Raw genomic sequence first — 21201 nt, 5'->3', positions numbered from 1 at the left:
CTTTTAACAACACTCTGTAAACATCTGGGAACTGAGCTGCTGGACTTTTAAGGGGAAAATAGTCTCAGTCTTGTCTGATAGAGGATTCTAGCAGCTCATTCTACTCTTATACTAAAAAAACAAGCTGTTGTAATAACTAAAATATGAAATATGCAAGGCCTTCCCTGAAAAAGATGTCATCTGGATGTATGTTGCTCTGAAACCTTTCCAGATGTGCAAGCTGCTAATTGCATGGGAACTAATGCACCTCCATACCATCACAGATGCAGGCTTTTGAACTGAGCGCTGATATCAAGCTGGATGGTCCCTCTCCTCTTTAAGGACGTCAGATTTCAAGTTGTCTAACCCCAGAACAGATTTCCACGTTGCTCATTTTAAATGAGCTTTGGCCCAGAGAGAGTTTCTGGATCATATTCACATATGGCTCTGTGGCATGAATAAGGCACGGCGGGACCACGGAGCGACGTTCAGAGCCAACTTTATTTGATTCACGTCACACCACACCACCACCAACCCCTGAGTCCCCGTGTTTTAACACGGCGGGCGTGATTGCGGATGCCGTGCAGGTGCGTCCGCACGGCCCCGCAGACCACGCCCCACCACAGGCTCCTTCTTTGCATCATAGAGCTTTAACCTGCACTGGATGAACCATGTTCACAGACAATGACTTTTGGAAGTGTTCCTGAGCCCATCCAATAATTAAATAACAGAATCATGTCTGTTTTTAATGCAGGGCATGGCTTTTGTCCCTCGCAGACAGAGATTTCTTCGGATTCTCTGAATATTTTGATCATATTTTCATCTATAAATGATGAGATATTCAAAGTCTTCACAGTTTTACATCGACCAACATTATCCTGAAATTGTTCCACAGTTTTTTTAATTTACATTTTACACAGTTATCCTGATGTTTCTGAAAGTGAGGGTGTAATTTAAAGATTAGCATCCTATTAAATTATTAAACACTGAAAATAACTGAAATTTTATTCTGCGTTACACAGAATGAAAAATTGGGTTCTCAAACTTGTTTTGACAGGCCCGACTTCAGAAGATAAAAATGTTGATCAATTATTGATAATTAAAAGGTTTCAAAATTGAATTTCTGTAAAAATAAAACATAAATATAAGCTCTGTAGATTCAGATTTTATGTTTTCCTCCTGGTTGTCCACACCCCACCATCTCTGTCACCTACCAGTGAGATCGCAGAACCACCGAATGTTATCATTACTGTCAGACAGAAAACTGAAGCAATCTCGCCTGTTTCCGCACTGCGATCATTCAGAACAATATTTTTTTTTGGTAGAGGATTCAGACCCTTTGATAAACAATAAATACTAATAAATAAACAGTAAAAATACTCTAATTTACACTGTTTCTTAAGTAGTGTAACCACAATCCGGAAAATGATATTAAATTATTGACGTCAGCATCTGGTTAGACTCCGTGTTTACGGATCATTCAGGTCTTTATTGTCTGGCTTCAAAGATAAATATAACTGGGGATCATAAATGTTTATTGTAAAATTTGTTTCATGATGAAGCAATAAAAATCAGCATTATCAGGGTTTAATGATTATTACATTTTAAAAATCTGGTTTTTAGAATAGTTAGTCACTGTGATCTCTGATGGGTAAACTTGTATGACCACTGTCTGAACAGCGTATTTAAATCCTGTTTTGGAGGACAGGCAGTGTTTTTTTGTTTTTACTACATTGAAGTGAAAGGACAAGGCATATCCATAGAACAAAAGGGCTTTATTCCACAATATAAACTTGTAACATCTTCAGCTACTCCAGGTCCTTCCTGCTGTTTCCCGTGATGGGTTACAAGGCGAGGATCTGCCCAGCCAGCAGCCTCTTTTTCCTTTGGCGTGCCGCAGTGTTTCTCCGTAACCCAGACACGTAACCCAGTAGCTTTCTGTACATCACACCATCATCGCTAAAACACAACTCAGCCGAGATCAAAGCCATTTAAGTCGATTCAGACAAAAATTATTGCTCAGATAAATAAAACTATTCTACAAAACAAAAAATGGGAATAATTATATTAAGATGCATGTACTAAACACTGGATTTCAAAGAAAAAAAAAGTCATTTTTTGGGGGGTGAAAACCTCGACTTCTGTCCCCTTAGCTCTGGTTTAACATGCAAGAAAGTTTTAAAGAAGATAATATTAACCCTTGATTAATTCTCTTTACCGGGGGGGAGGGGGGTTCATGGTGTAAGACTCCTTTGCGTCGATGTAACGGGATGCCATGCAGCAGACTTCACATCCTGTGTTTTTCTTTTTTTCATTTAGACAACCACAAACAATTCATAAGAAGGAGGAAATATATATAATATATATATGTAAAAATACAAAAAAATAACTAAACATTATAGTTCTGGACAACATGTCAAAGAGGAGATAGCACCGTTGTTACAAAAGGGTTAGACAGACGGGACGAGGGGGTGAAGAGGGGTACGGGGTCAGTGACCCTCCAGACTGAAGACACGCCTCCCTTCAGAATGACATCTTTACTTTCTTACGCGCCCGTCGTTCAGTGTACACGTGACGCAAATGTAGTCCTCCTTCTCGGCCATTTCTGCCGTAACGCCGACGCACACTTGGTGAAACCACTGATTGCAGCTGCCGTCACACTGGACCCAATTCACCTGCAGAAACACACAAGTCAGTCAACATCACAGCTAAACAACAGGTCTACACTTCCAAAAGCTATATGCTCCACAATGTTCACCAACACCACCTGTGTTTTCATGGAGAGCAGCAAAACAATTTACAAGCTCGACCAAACAAGGTACCACCTATGCCATCAATGGAAAAAATCTAATAAAGATTTAGAGTTAGTCTGCAGTCGGATATTCATTGAAAAATTCAGTTAATCCGGAGGAAAGTTTTAGTTTGCGTTTATCCTGAAAAAATTCCCCTCCGTCCTGTTTATGATAGACCTGTCACACATATTCAATCAAGGGATCAACAGGAGAATCTAACATATATTTAAAGTTAAATGTGTCCTCCAAGAGATGATGGCTATGTTCTACTTCATGATGTTGTTGTTATTTAGTTTGTTTGTCTTACAAAATTGGAAATCCTTCAAACTCAAAGTCACGGGAACAGCATAGCTGGAGGGGGAGGATAGTTTCCACCATCATTACACCACCTCCCTGTGTTTTTTAAAACTCATCCACCTGGAAACTGGAGTTTGAGGTTTGGCCAGTTTGACTGACAGATGTCCCGACACAGCTTTAGCTGATCAACCCTCCTTGGGCTCGACTCTGCTAATTTGAATGCCTGACTTGAATATCTCCGCTGTGGGGGGTGCCTTTTTTTGTTGATCTGACTAATATTAATTCCTGCTGTGAGGTACAGACCCCCTCAGAAGTCTGTGACGTTGTTAAGGGGTCACTTTTGGCTCCAAAAATCTCACCCATAACCCGCCAACACATTTATGTGAAGGCTTTATGTTAATAAAATGAAATATTAAAATGTCATTCACCAGAAACCTACAGCACAGAGTTTTTGCACAGGTTTGTCTGGGAGCGCTGGTGTTTGCTGTTCACGATCAATTCTTTAGATAAAAATAAAGATTACAGCTCGTCTTGTTTTTGAAGCAGCAGTTTCCTGACCGGAGATGAGGTCCTCATATCGAAGACAGTAAAGTAACCTTAGCCTGTCCTCTGCAGACTAAATCCATTTATGTGGCTCCTGTCAGAGGTCTTTCTCACCTCATCTCCCTCTGGCAGCTGACACCTCTCTGCTGGACACACAGCCATTTCCTCATCAGAGTCGTCAGACTGGGAGAAGTTGGAGCGCGGGGAGGACGAGGTCGAGGTTTGCCTGCGCTGTGGATTCTTTTTATTCATCTTTTGTCTCTTGTGAGAGTGCTTTTTGTCCTTCGCTCTGCGCTCTCCATCTGAGCTGTCTCTCTCCAGATGCCGCTTCACCTTCTTTTCTGAGCTGCTTGCACCTTTGGCACCATCCTGAAAATAAAATCAGCACGATGAAACTGGCGCTGCAGTGTTCAGGATGTGAAATGGTTCCTTTATTGGTTTGGCTTGTACCTGGTTCAGTGGCAGATTTGTTCCCTGAGAGTTAAACTGCATGTGTTTCTCACAGTCTGTGGGCTCCTCCTGTGGTGGTGACATGCATGGGTTTGTTTGCTGGCTGCTGGCTCTGTCCAATAAGACAAGGTAGAGGCTCTGCACCTCTGGCAAAGACACCTGCAGAAGGAGCCCCTCCACCATCAGCTCTTCCAGGTCCCGACTCAAACCTGCAACATAAACACGCAAAATCTAAAATGTGACAATCTGAAACGACAGAAAAACTGCGAGTCATGTCTTCATGAAGTGGCTCAGGACACTGACCGTGCAGTGGTATGCATCTCTGCTCGGTGTAGAAGACGGTCTGAGCATGGCTTGTCCTATTCCACTCTGGAGTCAAACAAGGAGCCTGTATCAAAACCATCAAACTCCGATGTTAACACACGCAGGTAGGTGATAATAAAAACAACTCTTTAAGCTTTAAAGAGGGCTGGAACTGAGCTCTACATATGAATCAGATTTGTGTCATTTCTGCAGCTTCTAAGACACCTATCATCTTTTTATTACATCTCACAGCACCCTTTAATGGTGCATTTCTCCTCCTTCATTATTTTATTTTATTTTTTTACACCTGCCAGATGATTTATACTAATATACTAATATATCTCCTTCTGTTAGCTCCTTCTGTTTTGTACGAAATGCTTGGAAAAGCTGTAAAAACCTGATCCTGAACCAAAATCTTAAAATGGTTTTGTAAGGGAACTGGTTTATTGTGTCATGTGGAGAAAATCTAACTCTCTGTTGCAGACGTACATTTTCATTTAGCAGAGTTGGGGAGAGAATTGTTCCCCATCATTACCAATTAACATTTGCAAAAAATTAACTGCTTAAAAAGTGGCACAAAGAGATGAGGAGTGACCTGAGTGTTGCTCTGAGGGTTGTCACTGCCTGAAACCCAGCGGGTGAGAGTGGGAGGAGTTCCTGGCCTCTCTTCGAGTTCTGGTAGGTTACATGCCTGTGAAACCTCCTGCGCTCGCTGCTGCCAGTTTACTGTCCTCTCCATCAGATAGTGCAGTGCATCACCCTCCGGAAGGCGCACCCCGATGTGCCGCAGTGATGCCAGCAGAGAGAGGACTTTGCTCAAGGGGGGCTTTTCTGACCGCTGGCACTGCGGACAAAGCCATGGCTGTGTTTTGCAGGGATCTGACGGGTCTCTGACGCACACGCTGTGGAAGGCATCCCTGCAGAGTTCGCACTGTAGCATCGCACCCATGGGCGCCCTCTGACAGAAACACACCCTCAGGTCCATGCAGTCTGCCGTGGGAAGGAGCTTTGACTCATTTGCTGCCCTGAGATTAGAGAAAGCCTCCATCTCCCTCACCCACAGCTCCTCAAGAGTTGCCATCTGTTGAATAAAACATACTCAGTATTTTTCCTGATGAATTTCAGCAGTCAGATCTCTACCGCAGTGATTAAGCAAATAATTACTGTGTTATCATAATATTACAGCGAATGTTTGAATAAAAGTTAGTTTTTTTCTTAAATTGACTGTTATCACCCTGTTCAGCATTGTGCCCCTTATCAAGTTTGACTGCTCAACACACATCCCAAGCACCCTTCTATATGCAGTTAAGCTTTTCCTGCAACAACCTGAAAAGACAAGACTTTCCTTCCGCTCAAAACTACTTCTCGTCATCAGGATCTGACCACCAAAACGTCAAAATCAGGTAACTCAGCAAACTTTATTCTTTTGAAGCACACGTGTCTCAGGGAATAGCTCTTTGAATACTTACTGCAGAGGTAGAATCCGTGGTCTCTGAAAGCGCTTTTTCCACATCGCTGAGCGTATTGAACCTCGAAGTTTTCTTTTTGTTACTTTTAGGTGATTCCTTTCCTTTCTTTGCCTTCCTCTTTGGAGAACCGACGTTTCCAACTTCACATCGGGGACAAAGAACCTGCAGAGAACAAAAGCCTTGTGAGTCTCCTGGACTAACAGGACCTAAAACTAACAACCTCTGCCTTTGACACAGGGATTTTATCTGCACCGAGCCTTAAAATAAAGGAAATTGTGCTCCTGTTTACACTTAACCCTGCATGTTATTATTGTGCCAGACACTACAACGAAGCCTGAATTTGATGGAAATAAATGATTTTCACGTAGAAGTTTGGCAATAGTTTTGGTGACTAACTGTTTTGTCTAATACAGTTTATTGGGTAAGATCCCATAAAAAACATCTTCAAATGTTTTCTTTGTTTCCAGAGAATCCAATACAGTATACATATACAGTATTCAAATTCATTAAACACAAGCTCAACTCTCTCCACACAAAGAGAAGTAGAAACAGGAAGGATCGGACAAGTCAAACATTTTCTGCCTGCCAGGTTTTAACCTCAGCAGATAATATTTCAAAATGTCCTAAAAATCCTTTTAAATCTAATTTAATTTTACCTCCAGCAAGGTGAGGCTTGAGTCTTTCTGAAGGAAAGTTGCTGCTGCTGATTCTTTCCATTCCTGCACTTGTGCCATGAGAGACTCCAGCCTGTCTAAAGGCTCCAGGTGGACTTGAATGGCTTGTCCTCGTAGCACCATGTCAGAGAGGGTGTCCACCATCGGGATGCAGCCGCTGACCTGAATCAAGAAGATTATTTTAGTGTAACACGCTTTTTTTGCCCCACTGATACCCTGAACCAGCTGACCAGTTATGTTGGCCTCGTTTACATTTTACTGGTCCTTAAAAAAACAACTAATAATTTTCATTAAGTTATATACTACTGAATAGCTTAATAGTTATAATAACACAAAGAATTAATTATTCTAAAAAAATATTCTGAAGAATAATTAAAAACTAAAGCCTTCAAATAAAGGAAGTTGTGCTCCTGTTTACACTCAACCCTGCATGTTATTATTGTGCCAGACACTGAAAGGCACGGCAAAACATACAATACGTAAGCCAGCACTTTTTTTCAGTATGCTATATAGTTGCTGTATAAAATAAATCAGCAGAGGATGGGATCAGGCAAAAAGATACAATACATGAGTCGTTTTGGACTTTTCCACTCAGAGATTTCGATTGTAGTTACAGTAATTGTTGACTTTCTTTTCCCCCTGTTTTCGCTGCACCGCCTCTTTCCTCTCACTGCGTGTGTGGGTCAGAGTGGAGAGGCTCCAGCCTCAAAATAACTACGACAGCGTCACCTTCACTGCTGCTGTGAAACACGGAGGCTGAATCTAAAAATAGTTTTTACTCACACACCCCTTCACACTTTTTACACCCCAGACGCCTCTATTTTTGGTCACAAATGTGAGTGACACAGTTTCACTGCCTTCCTGCTGTCTTTTATACGCCTCTAAGAACAGCCTCTTTGTTGCAGTAACCTCACGCACTTCCTTTAAACTGGCAATAAGTTACTAACAAGTTTTCATGACAGGAGAACTCTCAATCGTTATAAACACCATCACAATTGTTTTTAAGTCACACCCTATCAAAATAACATATAATAATATCATATTTCCTAATAGTCCAACCATTCTTAAAATTTCTGCTAACCTGAAGCTCCTCAGCTTCTTGCAGCCACTCTTGAGCTTTTCTGATGGTGTCTTTCAGGAGAAGGCAGTTTGGGAGGTAGGCAGGGATGCTAGATGCCTTCTCAGCAGCAGCACTAAGGGTCTCTATGGAGTGTGGTGGTCTGGTGGGTAGAAAAACACAAATGACGCACCATAGGTTGTAAACATTGGCACAATATTTGCATCAGGTCCATGTTATCTATATTATCCATACCAAGAAATGCCATGACACTTCGTTCACAAGCTTTCTAAATATTTATTTTACCACAAACACTTTCAAAAATGTTCTGTACATACAGGTTTTATTGCATAAAATTGCATAAAACATAAAGCTTATGTTATTTTGAAAACCAAACTTATTTACATTAAATAATATTTTAATTGTCAAACATCTGAAATATTTTTCAAACACTATCTCAAATTCTGTGAAAACCCCAAATTCAAAGCTGCAGTGGACTAAGCATGATGAGGAAACACAAAACTTTTTTTAAAAATACTGATATTTAAGTCCTGATTGGAGATTAGTTTGCCTGATAATGGTGAGAGTAAATGCGCATTCCTGACAGCCATGCCATTAAAAGCTTCTGAAAAGCACTAATGACAGTTAATACTGGACAGCACTGAGTACCAATGGAATGAGGGCAGAACTAAACATGATGCTCACTTTTTGTTGGTCTTGTTGAATATTCTAGCAGCAGCATTTTGCACTAGCTGTAATTAAAATGAAGCAAAATCAGGAGCACTGACGTAATATTACATTATTCAGTTACAATCAGTGCAAATACCTGGACACAGAGTTAAAGCTAAGAAGCAGAATAACATCTTAGAAATCATCTGGTTTTCTTTTGGATTAAACTCAGAGCATGACAAGCTACCATAATATGTCCTTGTTGCTGTTTTGGAAGCTCCTATCCTGTGGCTATGATGCAAACTTTATCATGGACTAATCGGTGCTGCCCTCACCTGGCTTTAAGAAGACTGCTCGCCTTGTCCTCCCAGTGCTCAGACATAGTGAGCTGCTCCTGAAGTCGTGCCATGGCTTTCTCCACTGACGGATGAGGTGCTAATCCGACTCCCTGGTCGATGAGCCTCCTCATGGTCTCCAGAGTCAGGGTAGCAGGCTGAGCGCTGGCCTGTTGCACCCCCTCCAGCCATCGTGCTTGCTCCAGCCTCACTCTCAGGCGCGGCAGCTCAGGCAGGTCCACGTCGAAGTCGAAGCTGACGTCCAAAAGGCTCTGGATCTCAGCAACACTGGGAAGTTCATCTGCCAGGACCTTCTCGCTGTGCTGCTGGAAGTCTTCAATGCGATTTAAGAGTTCCTGAAGATGGAAAATACAAGAAGTTGAAAAATGTCTTCAAATCAGATCAAGTAGTGCATTTTTATTTATTTAACAGGGAAAGTGCATGTTAGTGGACATTGACGTAAAAAATAAGACGTAAACGTGTAAGATTGTAAGAAAACCACTAATTTACATCTGTAGTCCTCAAGCAGGTCACATCAAACTATGCAATACAGAAAAGACATGTAACGCAAAACACATAAAAACACACAAATAAAAACAATACATCACATAAAGTTCAGAAAAAACTGATCACAGATCTAACGTGTTACGCAGAGGTCTACTTTATTGTCATTAATAAGCTATTCCAACATTTACCTCCCTTCACTGACACCACACTTTGTGGTTCACCTGTGAGGCATAAAACTGTCTCATTTAGCAGTGGCCTTAGTGCCAATCACACTGCCATATTTTTAAATACAAGCAACGCAGGACAGAAACTGCACAAATAACAAAAGCTGCACAATGTGACTTAAAATTAAAGAAATGAAATTTTACTTTGGTAAAAGCAAATTTCTTCTCCTCAGTTTACCTTCAACAGGGGCGCCTGAGGGAGACTGCAGGAGAGGTTATACAGCTGCCGCACAAATGAACTCAGCTCCTCCACAGTCAGCTGGCTCCGTGACTTCCCACTTCCACACCGATACCTGTGTCCATGAGTGAAGAAATCACCCTCATTAAGGCGCCATTACTATTCAACAAGAAGAATGTGTGAGAAGTAATGCATAAGCCTGGGTGACATCGCATATTAATGTTACCTGGTCTGCTTCTTGCCATTCAACAGCTGCTGTGCCACAGACGCGCACTTCTCAGCATCTTGTGTGACCAAACGAAGCCGACGCAGCAGGTCGTTGTCAGGGAACAGCTTGGAGTCTGACTCAGCAAGGAGGGTGCGAAAGACTGGCAGGCCTGAGGAGACAAGAGCAGCTTAATCATAGTCTAACACATTTGCAGCTTAAATAACCCAACATGTTGCTGAGCAACTGATGACTTACTGCAGCAACCTCTTTTTTATTGTTTTTGCTGAACATGGCACTGGCGCTGCAAAGAGTAATAAATACTTTTATCTTATAACTTACACCACTATTGACTTAACTGAGTCTTAGGTTAATTGCTTCCAGGAGCTCTTTGAGGAATTACTTTGCTGACAGTGACAATGGAGCGGAGTCATTGGTAGAAGGATTTTAGGATTTCATTTCTTTATTGACTTTATATAGAATCACTTAGTCCAACAGCTCATTATGATTATTGAGTGTGATTCTAATATCTTCTAATCTAATATCAAAAACAGGAACAAAACTCGGGGTACTTCTTTTTGTGTGTTATGTTATACTGGCCCGGGTCTGGACTGCGATGAGGCACTCACGATATAACAGTGATATGTGCTTTGTGTAGCATGAATGACTGGTTAAAAGGTTGGGGCAAGATAGAACAGGAACTCAGCAAAGAGGAAGAAAGGTGAACAAAAGCACCATGAAAGGCAAAAACAAAGGTGGCAGTGAAGCATTTTCATTGTTTTTAGCATATTGACTCACTTCATCATATACAAGTTCTTTGCCTGTTGTGACTTTTGTGTTCTCTGTCCCAAGGGTTTAACTAAAGGACTTATAGCAGCGCAAACAAGCTGCCCCAGAATGAAAGTAAATACCTCTAACACCTGATCCTAGGTCTGCAAACCACTGTATGCACAGGGGACGCCACTAAAGCTCACCTGGTTGAGCTGTAACACATGTCTTGTGTCTTTACTGTGTTGGGTTGTTTTCAGTGTGTCAGCCCCCCCTCACTGTCTTCCCACTACTGTGTACTCTATACTGGACCATCCAATAAAGGCCAAAAACATTCTGAATGCACAGACACTCACACAGGAAATGCTGACCTTGACTCTGAGCTCGAAACACATTATTTCTAATCGCAGTGCAGCTGCAGAGCAACTTAATATTAGAGCAATATATGCAGTGATGACTCCCCACTTGGCCAATAGAAAGGGGGCTGTCAATGTCCAACATCATTCATTCAAGATGTCTCGCCCAGTGTGTGTTTTAACAGTGTGTGCAAACACAGCTTTGTTAGTCAAAATGCAAACGCAGTGGCACACGTTTGTTTTGAGCTTTCTGAAACCAGAAGTGAGCATATTTGGATGAGCAACTGTACGACTGCAATGCACAAACTCAGATATCTTCCAATTGGTACTAAGTAACAGACTAATAAAGTAGTTGGACAAATTTCTATTTACCTGATTAAAATGCTTCAAAAGACACAAACGGCAGTTTTGTTCAGTGACTCCATTTAGCACAGGTGGACTCTAGCAGACTTCAGTTGGCTACAGCTGCCTGGTACACCTACTCAAAACTTCATCTACCAACAGTTTTTAATCACTGGAGAATCCCAAACAGACAATCCCAAACAATTTCCAAACAATTATTTTTTTAAAAAGCTGTAAACATTTATTTTAATTTTTAAGTCTTTTCATTGGTCCTTTTAATGTGGGAGTTTTGGGGGATTGGGGGCAGTTTTGGCTCTTATGCACTGGCTTCTTTTTTCAGCCCTGCAGGTTACCACTTTGATTTGCTACATGTTTCTCCTATTAAAGCGTCTTAATTAAGATAACGAGAAAAAGCCGTAGAGCTCTCATTTGCAAGTTTTGTAAACTATTTTTGCTCTGCTGTCTATAGCTCCCAAGAACAGTGTGACAGCCTCTTCAGTAAACGAAATTTAATTAAACTAGTGGCACTTTTAAAAATAAACGTCAAACAGTTAACACCATGCTGAGGAGTCTAAACAGGAGGTCGATTACACTTCCTACAGAGTGACACTTTTCCCAGTTTGAGCCTAAAATACATGGAGAGGAGGGATGCTGAGGCAGGCAGATGAAGAGGGGATCCTGCTGCTGTGCCATAATAAACAAGAACACCAAACTCACAGTACGCAGACTGCAGCTGGTGGTGGACGCGTCACACATGACAAACTGTGCAGTTTGTCAAGTGTACAACAGCTGTATTAATTTGATGAGTAGGAAATTTTACGATCTGAAACTGAGGTAGTTAATAAGGTTTGGATACATGTTTGAGTAAAATGAATGGATTTCTCACATCTACTCAGGAAAGCTGACAATCTTCTACTAACAAGGTTTTCATCAGTGCTCTACTTTCTGAGATAAAAGACGAGCAAAATTATATTACTGACTATTTACAGATTGGCAGGCAAAGCAATCCTTTTTAATACGAGTCTTAAACATACATCCATCAACTTTTTTACAATCTTTGCTGGCTTGTTTTCAGCTCAGCACCTGCCCTGTTTTGGTGTAGATGTGTATTTTTCTACTTTTGCAAAACATAGTAGCTACAGAATAAATGAAACCGTCTGCATTTACATGGGCTGTCCATAAACTTCACTTTAACTGTGCCATCGTCTCTTCCAGCAGGTATGAAATCTCCTTGCCAAATGATGACTTGTTTGCTAAACTGAACATAGTGCTTTTGTTTTGGGCTGTAATGATCCATAGCTGTGGCCAGATAACTGAAACGGTTGATGCTAGAATAACCACATTAAATGTGGAAATGGAAAAAGAAAAAGGAGGAGGATGGTAGAGGTGGCTAAAAAGATGATAGAAAGCGAGATTCAGATGCTATTATTACTGCTTACTCAGTCGAGTATAAGCTAATGTTTTAAAATGGAAAGTAGTGCAGTCTTTATTACAGCACCATGGAAGGAGGTTGTCTACTGCAACTTCAAAACATTGGTTTTAAATTTGAATATAGTTTCATTTTCTGAAATTAGGTGCAAGGAAACACTGGTTATTTTACTTAAACACGTGAAACCATCTGTTTGGTCCTTTGCTGCTTACCTTTCTTTTTTTCGAGTTTGGCCTCTAGAGTCTCTGTTACACGGGAGGCCCATTCATCATACAGCTCAGATCGCTGCTTCACAGAATTCATCATCAAAACCAGGTCGTCCAGTGTGTATCTGTAACTGTAGCAGCAAAGCAAAATGATAGATTTTTTTAATAAGATGCACAAATCAGAAGAACCACAGTTTTCTGTAGTTTAATACTAAAAAATAATCAGTGGGACTTACTTCACTGTGTAGTTGGTGACGGGGCAGGAGCAGAGGTTGTTGATGTGGTACAGACAGACCAATACTCCGGGGGTACAGGGACAGGTGATGGCAGACAGGTAGCAGGTAGTCTTGCACTTGAAACATTGCCGCTCGTCATCCTGGAGGTGATCGTACTTTGCCTCCTGGTGGTGCATCGCTCCCTGAAGGTGTGAGATACCAACAAATGCATTAGGTGATGCAGTGTGTGTTTAAACACAACACCTCTTTGCACTTTTTTTAAACATGTATGCTACTTTCACAGCTGGCCAATAAAGCTTAGTGGCACATTTTTACACATTTCTGCGAGGCCAAAACAAAAAAGCAATTTTAAACTAGTGATATGAAAAATAAACCTGTATTTATTTATTAAAAAATAGTCTACACACTATGCAACTCTGTCATTATGTCTACACGAGTTGTTGAAAGATGCTGTACCATTTTCTTCACTTTCTCTCTCAGCTCCTCCTCTTCTCGGATCATGGCGACCATGTCCTTGTGCACGGCTGAGGCCAGAACCACGCTGAGTGTATCTGCTTTTGTGGCCATGTTGCACACCATCTCATCATGCGAAAACACGTTGTACCGATGCAGCATGCGGTAGTGGTCAACACACTGTCTGCCAAGAGGCATCTGGTAGAAGAGAAAGGAGCAAAAGAAAGTTATGTGTGTAATTGGTGATGGAGCAATAGCAGAAGAGAAATTAGTCAGCAGTAGTTTTGAGTAAGTGTGTAAAGAAGAACAAAAAAATGTCAGCCTAATGTAAATATTTTCAGCTTTTCTTACTCTCCTGTGATACTAAAATGAATTTATTTCAACTTGTGGCTACTTTACAAAAGAAAACTAATTTTAAAAAAGCAACATGATCTTTTTTGGGTGAACAGATATAATATAATTTACTTTTAATATAAACTGCCGCTCCACATTTCTCTCCAGTTCATAGTAACAGCCTTTGCATAACACTATGAAAATACTGGAGGTAATCTAAATACTGATGCATGACCCGATAAAGCAGCTTAAGCTTTATTTATAGTCCTGCACTGAATCCCAAAGAGCCTGTGGCATAGGCTGTTGTTGGTATTTGTGTCTGCTTTTCTCTGCCCTCAGCATGATTTTTTTTCCTACCTGCTTCATGGGAAAATTTCTCACAGAGACTTGAACTAAAGCTACTAAAAGTCTTCTCTGCACATTGCGCTGGTGTTCATGGACTCTACAGCCATCACTGGTGCTTCATTCTCTCTTGCGATTGTCTTTCTTTCTCCTGCATGCTATCATGCCACACAGCCTTCTAGATAGTTTACATATTCTCTAATTCTGTGAGAACTCACTTTACTGAGAGGAAATCCCACAATATGTGATCCTTCTGCACCTATTGCTAACAGGTGCCATTGAATACCATCATGAAGGATTCTACTGTGTTTGTTTGAATTTAGAAACACACCAGTGCTCCTAGTACCATTTTACAGTTTCACCATCGGTGTTTTAACCTGTTAAAGGGATGGGCAGCTTTCAGATTTCACACATTCAGTTAACATGACCTCTGTTTTTATAAGACTTAAAGCAGTTGTTATAACAGTGGTTAAAAATGTGTGTTGCTGTGATGCGTAAATACTTTTCTGGGAAGCTGCAGATCAGGTAAAGTGTAGATTTTATACAGAACTATAAATCAAGCTGTAAAGCAGTACTACTAAAATAAGCTGGCATTTTTTTTGTACTCAATCAATGAAAATCTTTCATACTAAAAATAAAAAAAATGACCTTGTTATTCATTCACATCTTCTACTTTCACATAAAATTATATTAGAAAAAGTGTTTTAAATACTTTTTCCAAACAAAAAAGAGATGCTGTTTAGAACAGCGAAAATAAAGGGATTAAATACCCAGTCCACTGTGCAGAAGTTGACCGCCTCAGCAAAGTTGAAGCCCTGATTGAAGCCACTGTGATAAGCTCTAGGAAATGTGATGACAAACTCACCAGCACACTGGTTTGTTCTGTAAATCTGAAGCAAAGTGGAGAGCAGAGAAAATCCTGTGAGAAATATTCAAGTTTTATCTGTATATCCACTTCATAACAGACACTGACTACATATACAGATGTAGACTACACAGGATGTGAAAAAGACTACGAACTGGGACTCCATAGTCCATCAGGGTGTTGGGGTTCATGATAGTGACCAGCTGGTGGAGCAGGTCAGGTTGAGACTCAAAAAGCTCTGGGGCCAGTTTCTTCATAACGTCCTCCAGCTGCTCGGCAGCAAAACCAGGAGCACCATACCAGGTTTTGGGTTCCCCCCTTGAAATGAATAAAATAGAAAAGACTTCACTCCTGCTGGCCAAAAGTGAGGTGCAAATAAAATGTATTTGATTTTAGGAGCTCAAGCAATAATAAACCTATACAAGAAACTTTTTTTGTATACCAGTGCAGGTAATTGATGGAGTAGCTCCAGTGATCCTCGATGTGCCAGCAGAAAGAGGAGAAGCACATGCCAACATAAAGCCACGGCAGCGTCATCCCACAGATGTCAGCTGTTACATGAGTCAGTACAGACGGGTTCATCATCGCCAGGTTGTTGAGGTTCCAGCCACATTTGAGGTATTTCTGCGTGGGGAACGGCATACCCAGGTCAATAGCAGGAATTACAGTGCAATGCTTGTACTTCTTAGTTTACAAAACATGATTCAACAGATGTATGCAAGGTTTTATATTGCTTATTTAGACATTTACCTCATCTGCTGGAGAAACCTTAAATTTTCCATTTGGAATAGGGAATCCACTCCCAAACTCCTTCGAGGCGATATCTGCTCCATACTCTACAGTAACGTCCTCATCAATGGCTCCAACCAAACGCCAAAACTCTTTCTCTACCAGCTCTGTGGGCACCATCTGTAACAAAGAAGTGAGAGGTAATTGAATTTAAAATACTCAGACTGACATAGAGCAGTATGTTTATGTTTGGACCATATCTACTTACATGAACTGGCATGTTGAAGTAATCAGATTTAAAGGCATCTGCCATTTGGCCAAATGCACGCAGGGAATAGTCTCTGTATGCCTGTTCAAACCCGAACGCCTCATGAGGCTTGTTGCATTCCTGTGGGCAAATTTAAAAAAGCCTTTCAAAGATATTGACACGGTTAGCTTTTGTGTGTGTGTGGTTTTTAATTTATACACAATTATTTATGGAATTATGATGCCAAAAACCTATTCTATAACTACATAATTAAAAACATATAGGTAAAAATCTGAGAATTCTGAAATTGAATCTGTGGGAGAATGAATGAACTTCCAGGAGGTAAAAAAACGATCTTGGAGAAAAAGTGAGCAAACCTTTTAAAGCATTTTTTTTTTTAAAGCAGTTCTCTTTCAAACCTCACTCGGTATCTCACTATTGAAAGTGGCCTCTGGCATGACCAATCAAGCAAGCTCCACTATTACCATGTCTGTCCAAAAACGACTAATTACGTCAACAACACAGGGTCCCCGAAACCCTTAGATCAATAGTGTTGGAGCCTGAACATAGAAGACTGTCTCCTAGAGTCTGCAGTCTAGAGAGCCAAATTGGCAGCTTCAAAGACTCAGAACTTTCAGCAACAGTAGAGGAAAGTGAAAGCTGCAGATGAGCAATGGGGCACAGGTGGAAGCATCCCCACTTGGTTTCAGATTTGATATTTCACTCAGTGGTAAAGGGATTCAAGGGTGGCACTCAGGTTGCAGACTGTTATAATGCCAACACCTGAGGAGATCGATCTCCAACCTTCAGCACATACACATCTTAAAAGCCATTTCCAACTTGATTGGGTGTTTTATTATTTTAATTTTCCTCTTGCTCTGACATTTTGACAAACTTCACACTACACTTACAACTTACACCTGGAGAGATGATGCGACCATGAACAGTCTAGGCCAGATTTAAACAGCCATTAACTTCAAAGGCAACAAAACATTGGAGTAACTGCAATTTAGAGGTACTGTCACCTGTACGTTATCACTGAAACTCACTTACTATGTACACTGCTGCAGCTGTTATATATCTAAAACTCAAACTAAACACCATTTTATATCAGTGAAGCAGCAGGTTATATGAGTCAGCCCCCAGCAGAGCATCCTGCCTGAGGTCTCCTCTGAGTATCAGATGCTTAATGGTGTAAGCAGTGTTTCAAAATTAGATAACAAAGAATTAAAAATATTTTTTATATTTCTTTGGCACCCCTCTGGTGGCCTGTGGTAAAAGCCAGCCCTGCCTCCTAAAGGTGTGACGTTCACACATGATTTCTTTTTCTGATTTCCACCCAGAAGACTGTTCAGTTCCACCATATTTTGGCTCTGATTTGGCATTAAAAATACATGGGTGTATTTAGAAGGTCCATACTAAAGTAAAGAGTGGCAAAGAGAAGTGAAATCAAATTATTCTGAGCTTTGCAGGTAGCAAAAGTCTGCCAGACATTAGAGCTGGCTCCCGGAAGGAGAACCTTTAAAACCGACCCTGGGAATACACTGGCTGCACCGGAGTCGTGTTCTTTTTGCGATTTGGCTATGGGAGCTGTTTGAGCCCACTCACTCCTTACATTGCTTAAACTAAGAGAAGTTATACAACTTTTTTGAGCTGTTAATTCTGCTATACAAGCCAGTAAAAGCCCAAAACAAAATACAGATGTAGAACTACGCATTTTAGTTCCCTTTTAATGTTAGCGTTAAGCTATACAGACTTTGAGTAACAGTTTAAGATAACCATACCTAAGAAACTTTCAATTGTAGTTACAGTATTAGTGTAGTTTTGTAACACATTTTCATTAGTGATGAGAGATTCTTGTATTTAGTGCAGTTACACTTGTTGCAGAACAAGTGACACTGATCTTACTTCTTATTTGTTGTACTGTAACCCAACCCAGTACTGTTTTTCTAAGCCAAACAAACAGATAGCAAAAGTGAAAGTAAACTACAGGATCACAGTCTTTACGTCACTGATAACATACCTGCTTATATGTTCTTTTAAAAACAAACACTATAAAACCTGGCAACAGCTTAAAAAACAAATACATTTACAATAAACAAAAGTAAACAATAATGTTTATAGATGGACTACACAGTATTTATGCACTACTTAGAAGCTTTAAACATCCATTCCACCTTATAGATGTTATAGATGGTTTACAAAGAATTATTAAGTAATAATTAATATTATTTAGTATTTTTTCAATATTTGCTAACAGTGAAAAACTATTTAGCTCATTTTTCTATGTATTAACGATAGTAATTATAAAGTGTTACCAGACTGTGCTGTTTAATCTCACCTGAGCCAGACACTTGGGGCACCTCCAGTCTCCTCTGGGAACGTCGTGCAGAGGAGGGATCAAACAGAAGGTGTGGTAGCTGTCGTCACAGCCATCACACAGCAACAGGCGGTCTTCATCTCCCCCACTGCCACACACCAGACAAACAACCAGATCCACCTGGGCAATAACAACAGGAGCAGTTTGTAGTGAGACGAAAATAAACAGATAGAAATGAAAAACATTTTTTACATAGACTGAAATCTACCAGAACTCAGTATATTTATTACAAAAATGAAGAATTTTAACATGCATGTTAAAAATATACTTTGAAATGCTGTCAGTTTTAAAGGATCAGTTATGGTGCATGATATTTTAAACCTCATTTTTTCTCTTCTTACATTACTTCTGCCTTCTTTTCTTGTGCTATTGTATCTTTTAGTTTATGTAATTAGATTCAGCATTAAAATGTCACATTTTTTTTGTTATGTGTTATTTGTGCTCTTCAAAAAATGATACATATTTAATGGACAAAGGAAGCAACTTAGTCAAATGACAAAAACTTAGGGTGGATTTCTCATCATGTTGCATTAAACTAAACACACACTCTTTTGGTGTCTACTTACTGGACTTGGAGGAACTGGAGGCATGACTTTCTTATACCGTGACTTGGGAACTTTGTCAGCTTCAAATATTAGTTCCTTGGTTTCAACTGGTTCCTGTTTCACCAGAATTGGAATCTCTTTCTCTGCAAGGCCACAAGAAACGTTACTATGACCAAGAAGAGGATTATCCTTTACAGGAAATGTTTAAAAATACATGGACTCCATATTTGGTATTTTTAAGTTACTATAGAAATATTATTTTCTTGGCTAAAGGAGGATTTGTAACTACTGAATATATGTTTAATTACCATTCATTTCTGCTTATCGCTACTTAACACTCTTCTTACAACATTCATACATGTTTATTAATGCTTAATGATTCCAAACAAAGTGTGTTGAAGTGTTTGCATTAATGTTGTGAATATCAACAGAATAACTGTTTTCGCTCTGGGGTGTGGGTCTAACCTGGTTCTGTCTTGACAACAAAAGACCCCATCCTCCGCCTCAGGTTTGGCTTGCTATCACCGGGCTCACCTGGTTCAGTCTTCACACAGACAGCCTACAGACAAAGTGAGAACTGAAACGTCAAACTACGAGATTCTTCAAATAACTGTTGAATAGTGAAGCTTGTACTGATGGTTTCAGGGCAGTTTTAGTCAGGCTTTGTGGCTCCCACCTCACACTTCATGCGCTTGGCTCTGCGAGCACTTGGACAAGCATCAGGTATCTGGACAGGTGTCCTCTGAGCCTGGTCCTGCAGCTTCTGCTCCTTGATGTCTGTGCCCTCCTCTGCACTGTCGACCGGCTGGACAGGCTTCTGAACACACTGAAAGAGCCAGCGAGGGAGAACTATATCACAAAGGCTATTAGAAAGAACCTATGCGACTAACTGGAAATACCTGTATAATCAGATGCAGTAATCAGGAAGATATAAACTGACTGCCAGGTAGTACAGTACAGTTAACTACAACTAAAACTAAAAGTAAGAGTAGAAGAAATATTTTATTTAAATATTTAAATAAATAAACTGAAATTTAAAAAAGATTATAGACTAAAGGAAAAAATGGAAACTGCCTGAAACAAAATTAACTAAAAAAATAAAAAAATAAAAATACATATAAGAATATAAAAAATATCATTTAGTCTTTCTCACTCTGATGAAGTTTGTTAACCACTGTCAGGCACTGGTGTAAAAGTTTAATAAGATAACTGGCGGAAAAAAGGTACATTTACTCTAGCATTTTTGTATTTTTTTTATTAATCTTTATCTTGTTTAATTTTTGTATTCTTTTCTTTCTCTTTTCAGAGAAAGTTTATATTCTTTATACTGATGTTTATATTGTTTGAAAATATTTTGTTTTCATTAGATTCAGTGTTAGTTTTGATCTGTAAATTATAATCACATGTGTGGTACTTCTCACGGACGTGATTCAAGAAGTTCAGAGTATGACAATACAAACACAATATTTCACATCATGTACACATTCTTAGACAAACACATGCAATAAGGACTTAATAGTGTATCTGGTATTCAGAGTTATTTTAGTTTTGGTATTATAGTTTTAAGAGTGGATTTTATTGTTAAAATATCCAGATGTGGTTTACTTTTTTTTTTAAAGTTTGGTATCATTTGGTATTTAAGAGTGTTTATGGTGAAACAGTCAAAGAAGAAATGTCCATGAGGAGGATGTGGTTAGTTTGTCACCTCAAACAGGGAGCAAAGAAACATGCCAAATTAAACAGAAGGATGTGTGTGAGTTGAGACAGTTTGTGTGTGAAGGTAAGGTATCTCAGACTCTCAGGAGTTTGACTTTTTAGTTTAACTAATTACCAACAGCAGGTTATTGTGTGGATAACACATTACAACTGCAGAAAGTAGATCAAGGTGAAGATACCGTTAACTGACACTAAGATTAACTGTTTTATGAAGAGATTTAAATGTTGTCTGTAAATATAGCCCCACAACTTTATGCTGCCCAGCCACAGATAAACATGCATTTTGTTAGATGTGAGGCTGAGTAGCTTCTTAAACGTGACACAAACGTACTTCTTGAAGTTCAGGATCAGCCTCCAAAAGCATCAGTTTGGAAGCTGGATCTGGTGCCTAAGGCAGGAGAGAGCTTTGGTGATTACAGAGTTTAAAGTGACCTGTGTAAGAGGTCACAAATGACCAATTAAATTATCTCTCTTGCAAAATCTCATGAAAAATTAGAGCCAAAATCAATAAAAGAGACACAAGATGATAAATTCAAACTCAATATATCAGTAAGAAAACAGAGCTAACTTAA

The 21201-nt window shown here is 39.8% G+C and overlaps 1 protein-coding gene across 2 annotated transcripts in view; it reads right to left on the bottom strand.

Moving 5' to 3' along the window:
- Nucleotides 1–1737: 1737 nt before the first annotated feature.
- The window catches only part of kdm5bb (lysine demethylase 5Bb), a 24765-nt gene continuing 5301 nt past the window's right edge, over nucleotides 1738–21201 (bottom strand). The window contains exons 5-28 of one of the 2 annotated variants that reach the window (XM_085392824.1): nucleotides 20961–21017; nucleotides 19590–19739; nucleotides 19379–19472; nucleotides 18935–19056; nucleotides 18330–18488; nucleotides 16010–16129; nucleotides 15763–15921; nucleotides 15455–15636; nucleotides 15168–15330; nucleotides 14918–15037; nucleotides 13476–13670; nucleotides 13020–13201; nucleotides 12790–12914; nucleotides 9704–9854; nucleotides 9478–9592; nucleotides 8569–8924; nucleotides 7589–7727; nucleotides 6490–6669; nucleotides 5834–5995; nucleotides 4960–5445; nucleotides 4365–4449; nucleotides 4062–4270; nucleotides 3726–3980; nucleotides 1738–2654 (exon numbers count right to left, since the gene is read on the bottom strand). In XM_085392824.1, coding sequence (XP_085248950.1) covers nucleotides 2517–2654; nucleotides 3726–3980; nucleotides 4062–4270; nucleotides 4365–4449; nucleotides 4960–5445; nucleotides 5834–5995; nucleotides 6490–6669; nucleotides 7589–7727; nucleotides 8569–8924; nucleotides 9478–9592; nucleotides 9704–9854; nucleotides 12790–12914; nucleotides 13020–13201; nucleotides 13476–13670; nucleotides 14918–15037; nucleotides 15168–15330; nucleotides 15455–15636; nucleotides 15763–15921; nucleotides 16010–16129; nucleotides 18330–18488; nucleotides 18935–19056; nucleotides 19379–19472; nucleotides 19590–19739; nucleotides 20961–21017 — 4104 coding nt within the window. In that variant the 3' untranslated portion in view covers nucleotides 1738–2516. The remainder of the gene's footprint in view (nucleotides 2655–3725; nucleotides 3981–4061; nucleotides 4271–4364; nucleotides 4450–4959; nucleotides 5446–5833; nucleotides 5996–6489; nucleotides 6670–7588; nucleotides 7728–8568; nucleotides 8925–9477; nucleotides 9593–9703; nucleotides 9855–12789; nucleotides 12915–13019; nucleotides 13202–13475; nucleotides 13671–14917; nucleotides 15038–15167; nucleotides 15331–15454; nucleotides 15637–15762; nucleotides 15922–16009; nucleotides 16130–18329; nucleotides 18489–18934; nucleotides 19057–19378; nucleotides 19473–19589; nucleotides 19740–20960; nucleotides 21018–21201) is intronic. The other variant, XM_085392825.1, reaches the window with a different exon arrangement.

The sequence above is a fragment of the Rhamphochromis longiceps genome, linkage group LG20, assembly GCF_057381845.1.
Source record: "Rhamphochromis longiceps isolate RC_006_pf linkage group LG20, R_longiceps_female_GT1.1, whole genome shotgun sequence".
Lineage (NCBI taxonomy): Eukaryota > Metazoa > Chordata > Actinopteri > Cichliformes > Cichlidae > Rhamphochromis > Rhamphochromis longiceps.
This window is presented reverse-complemented; position numbering and strand designations above follow the sequence as displayed.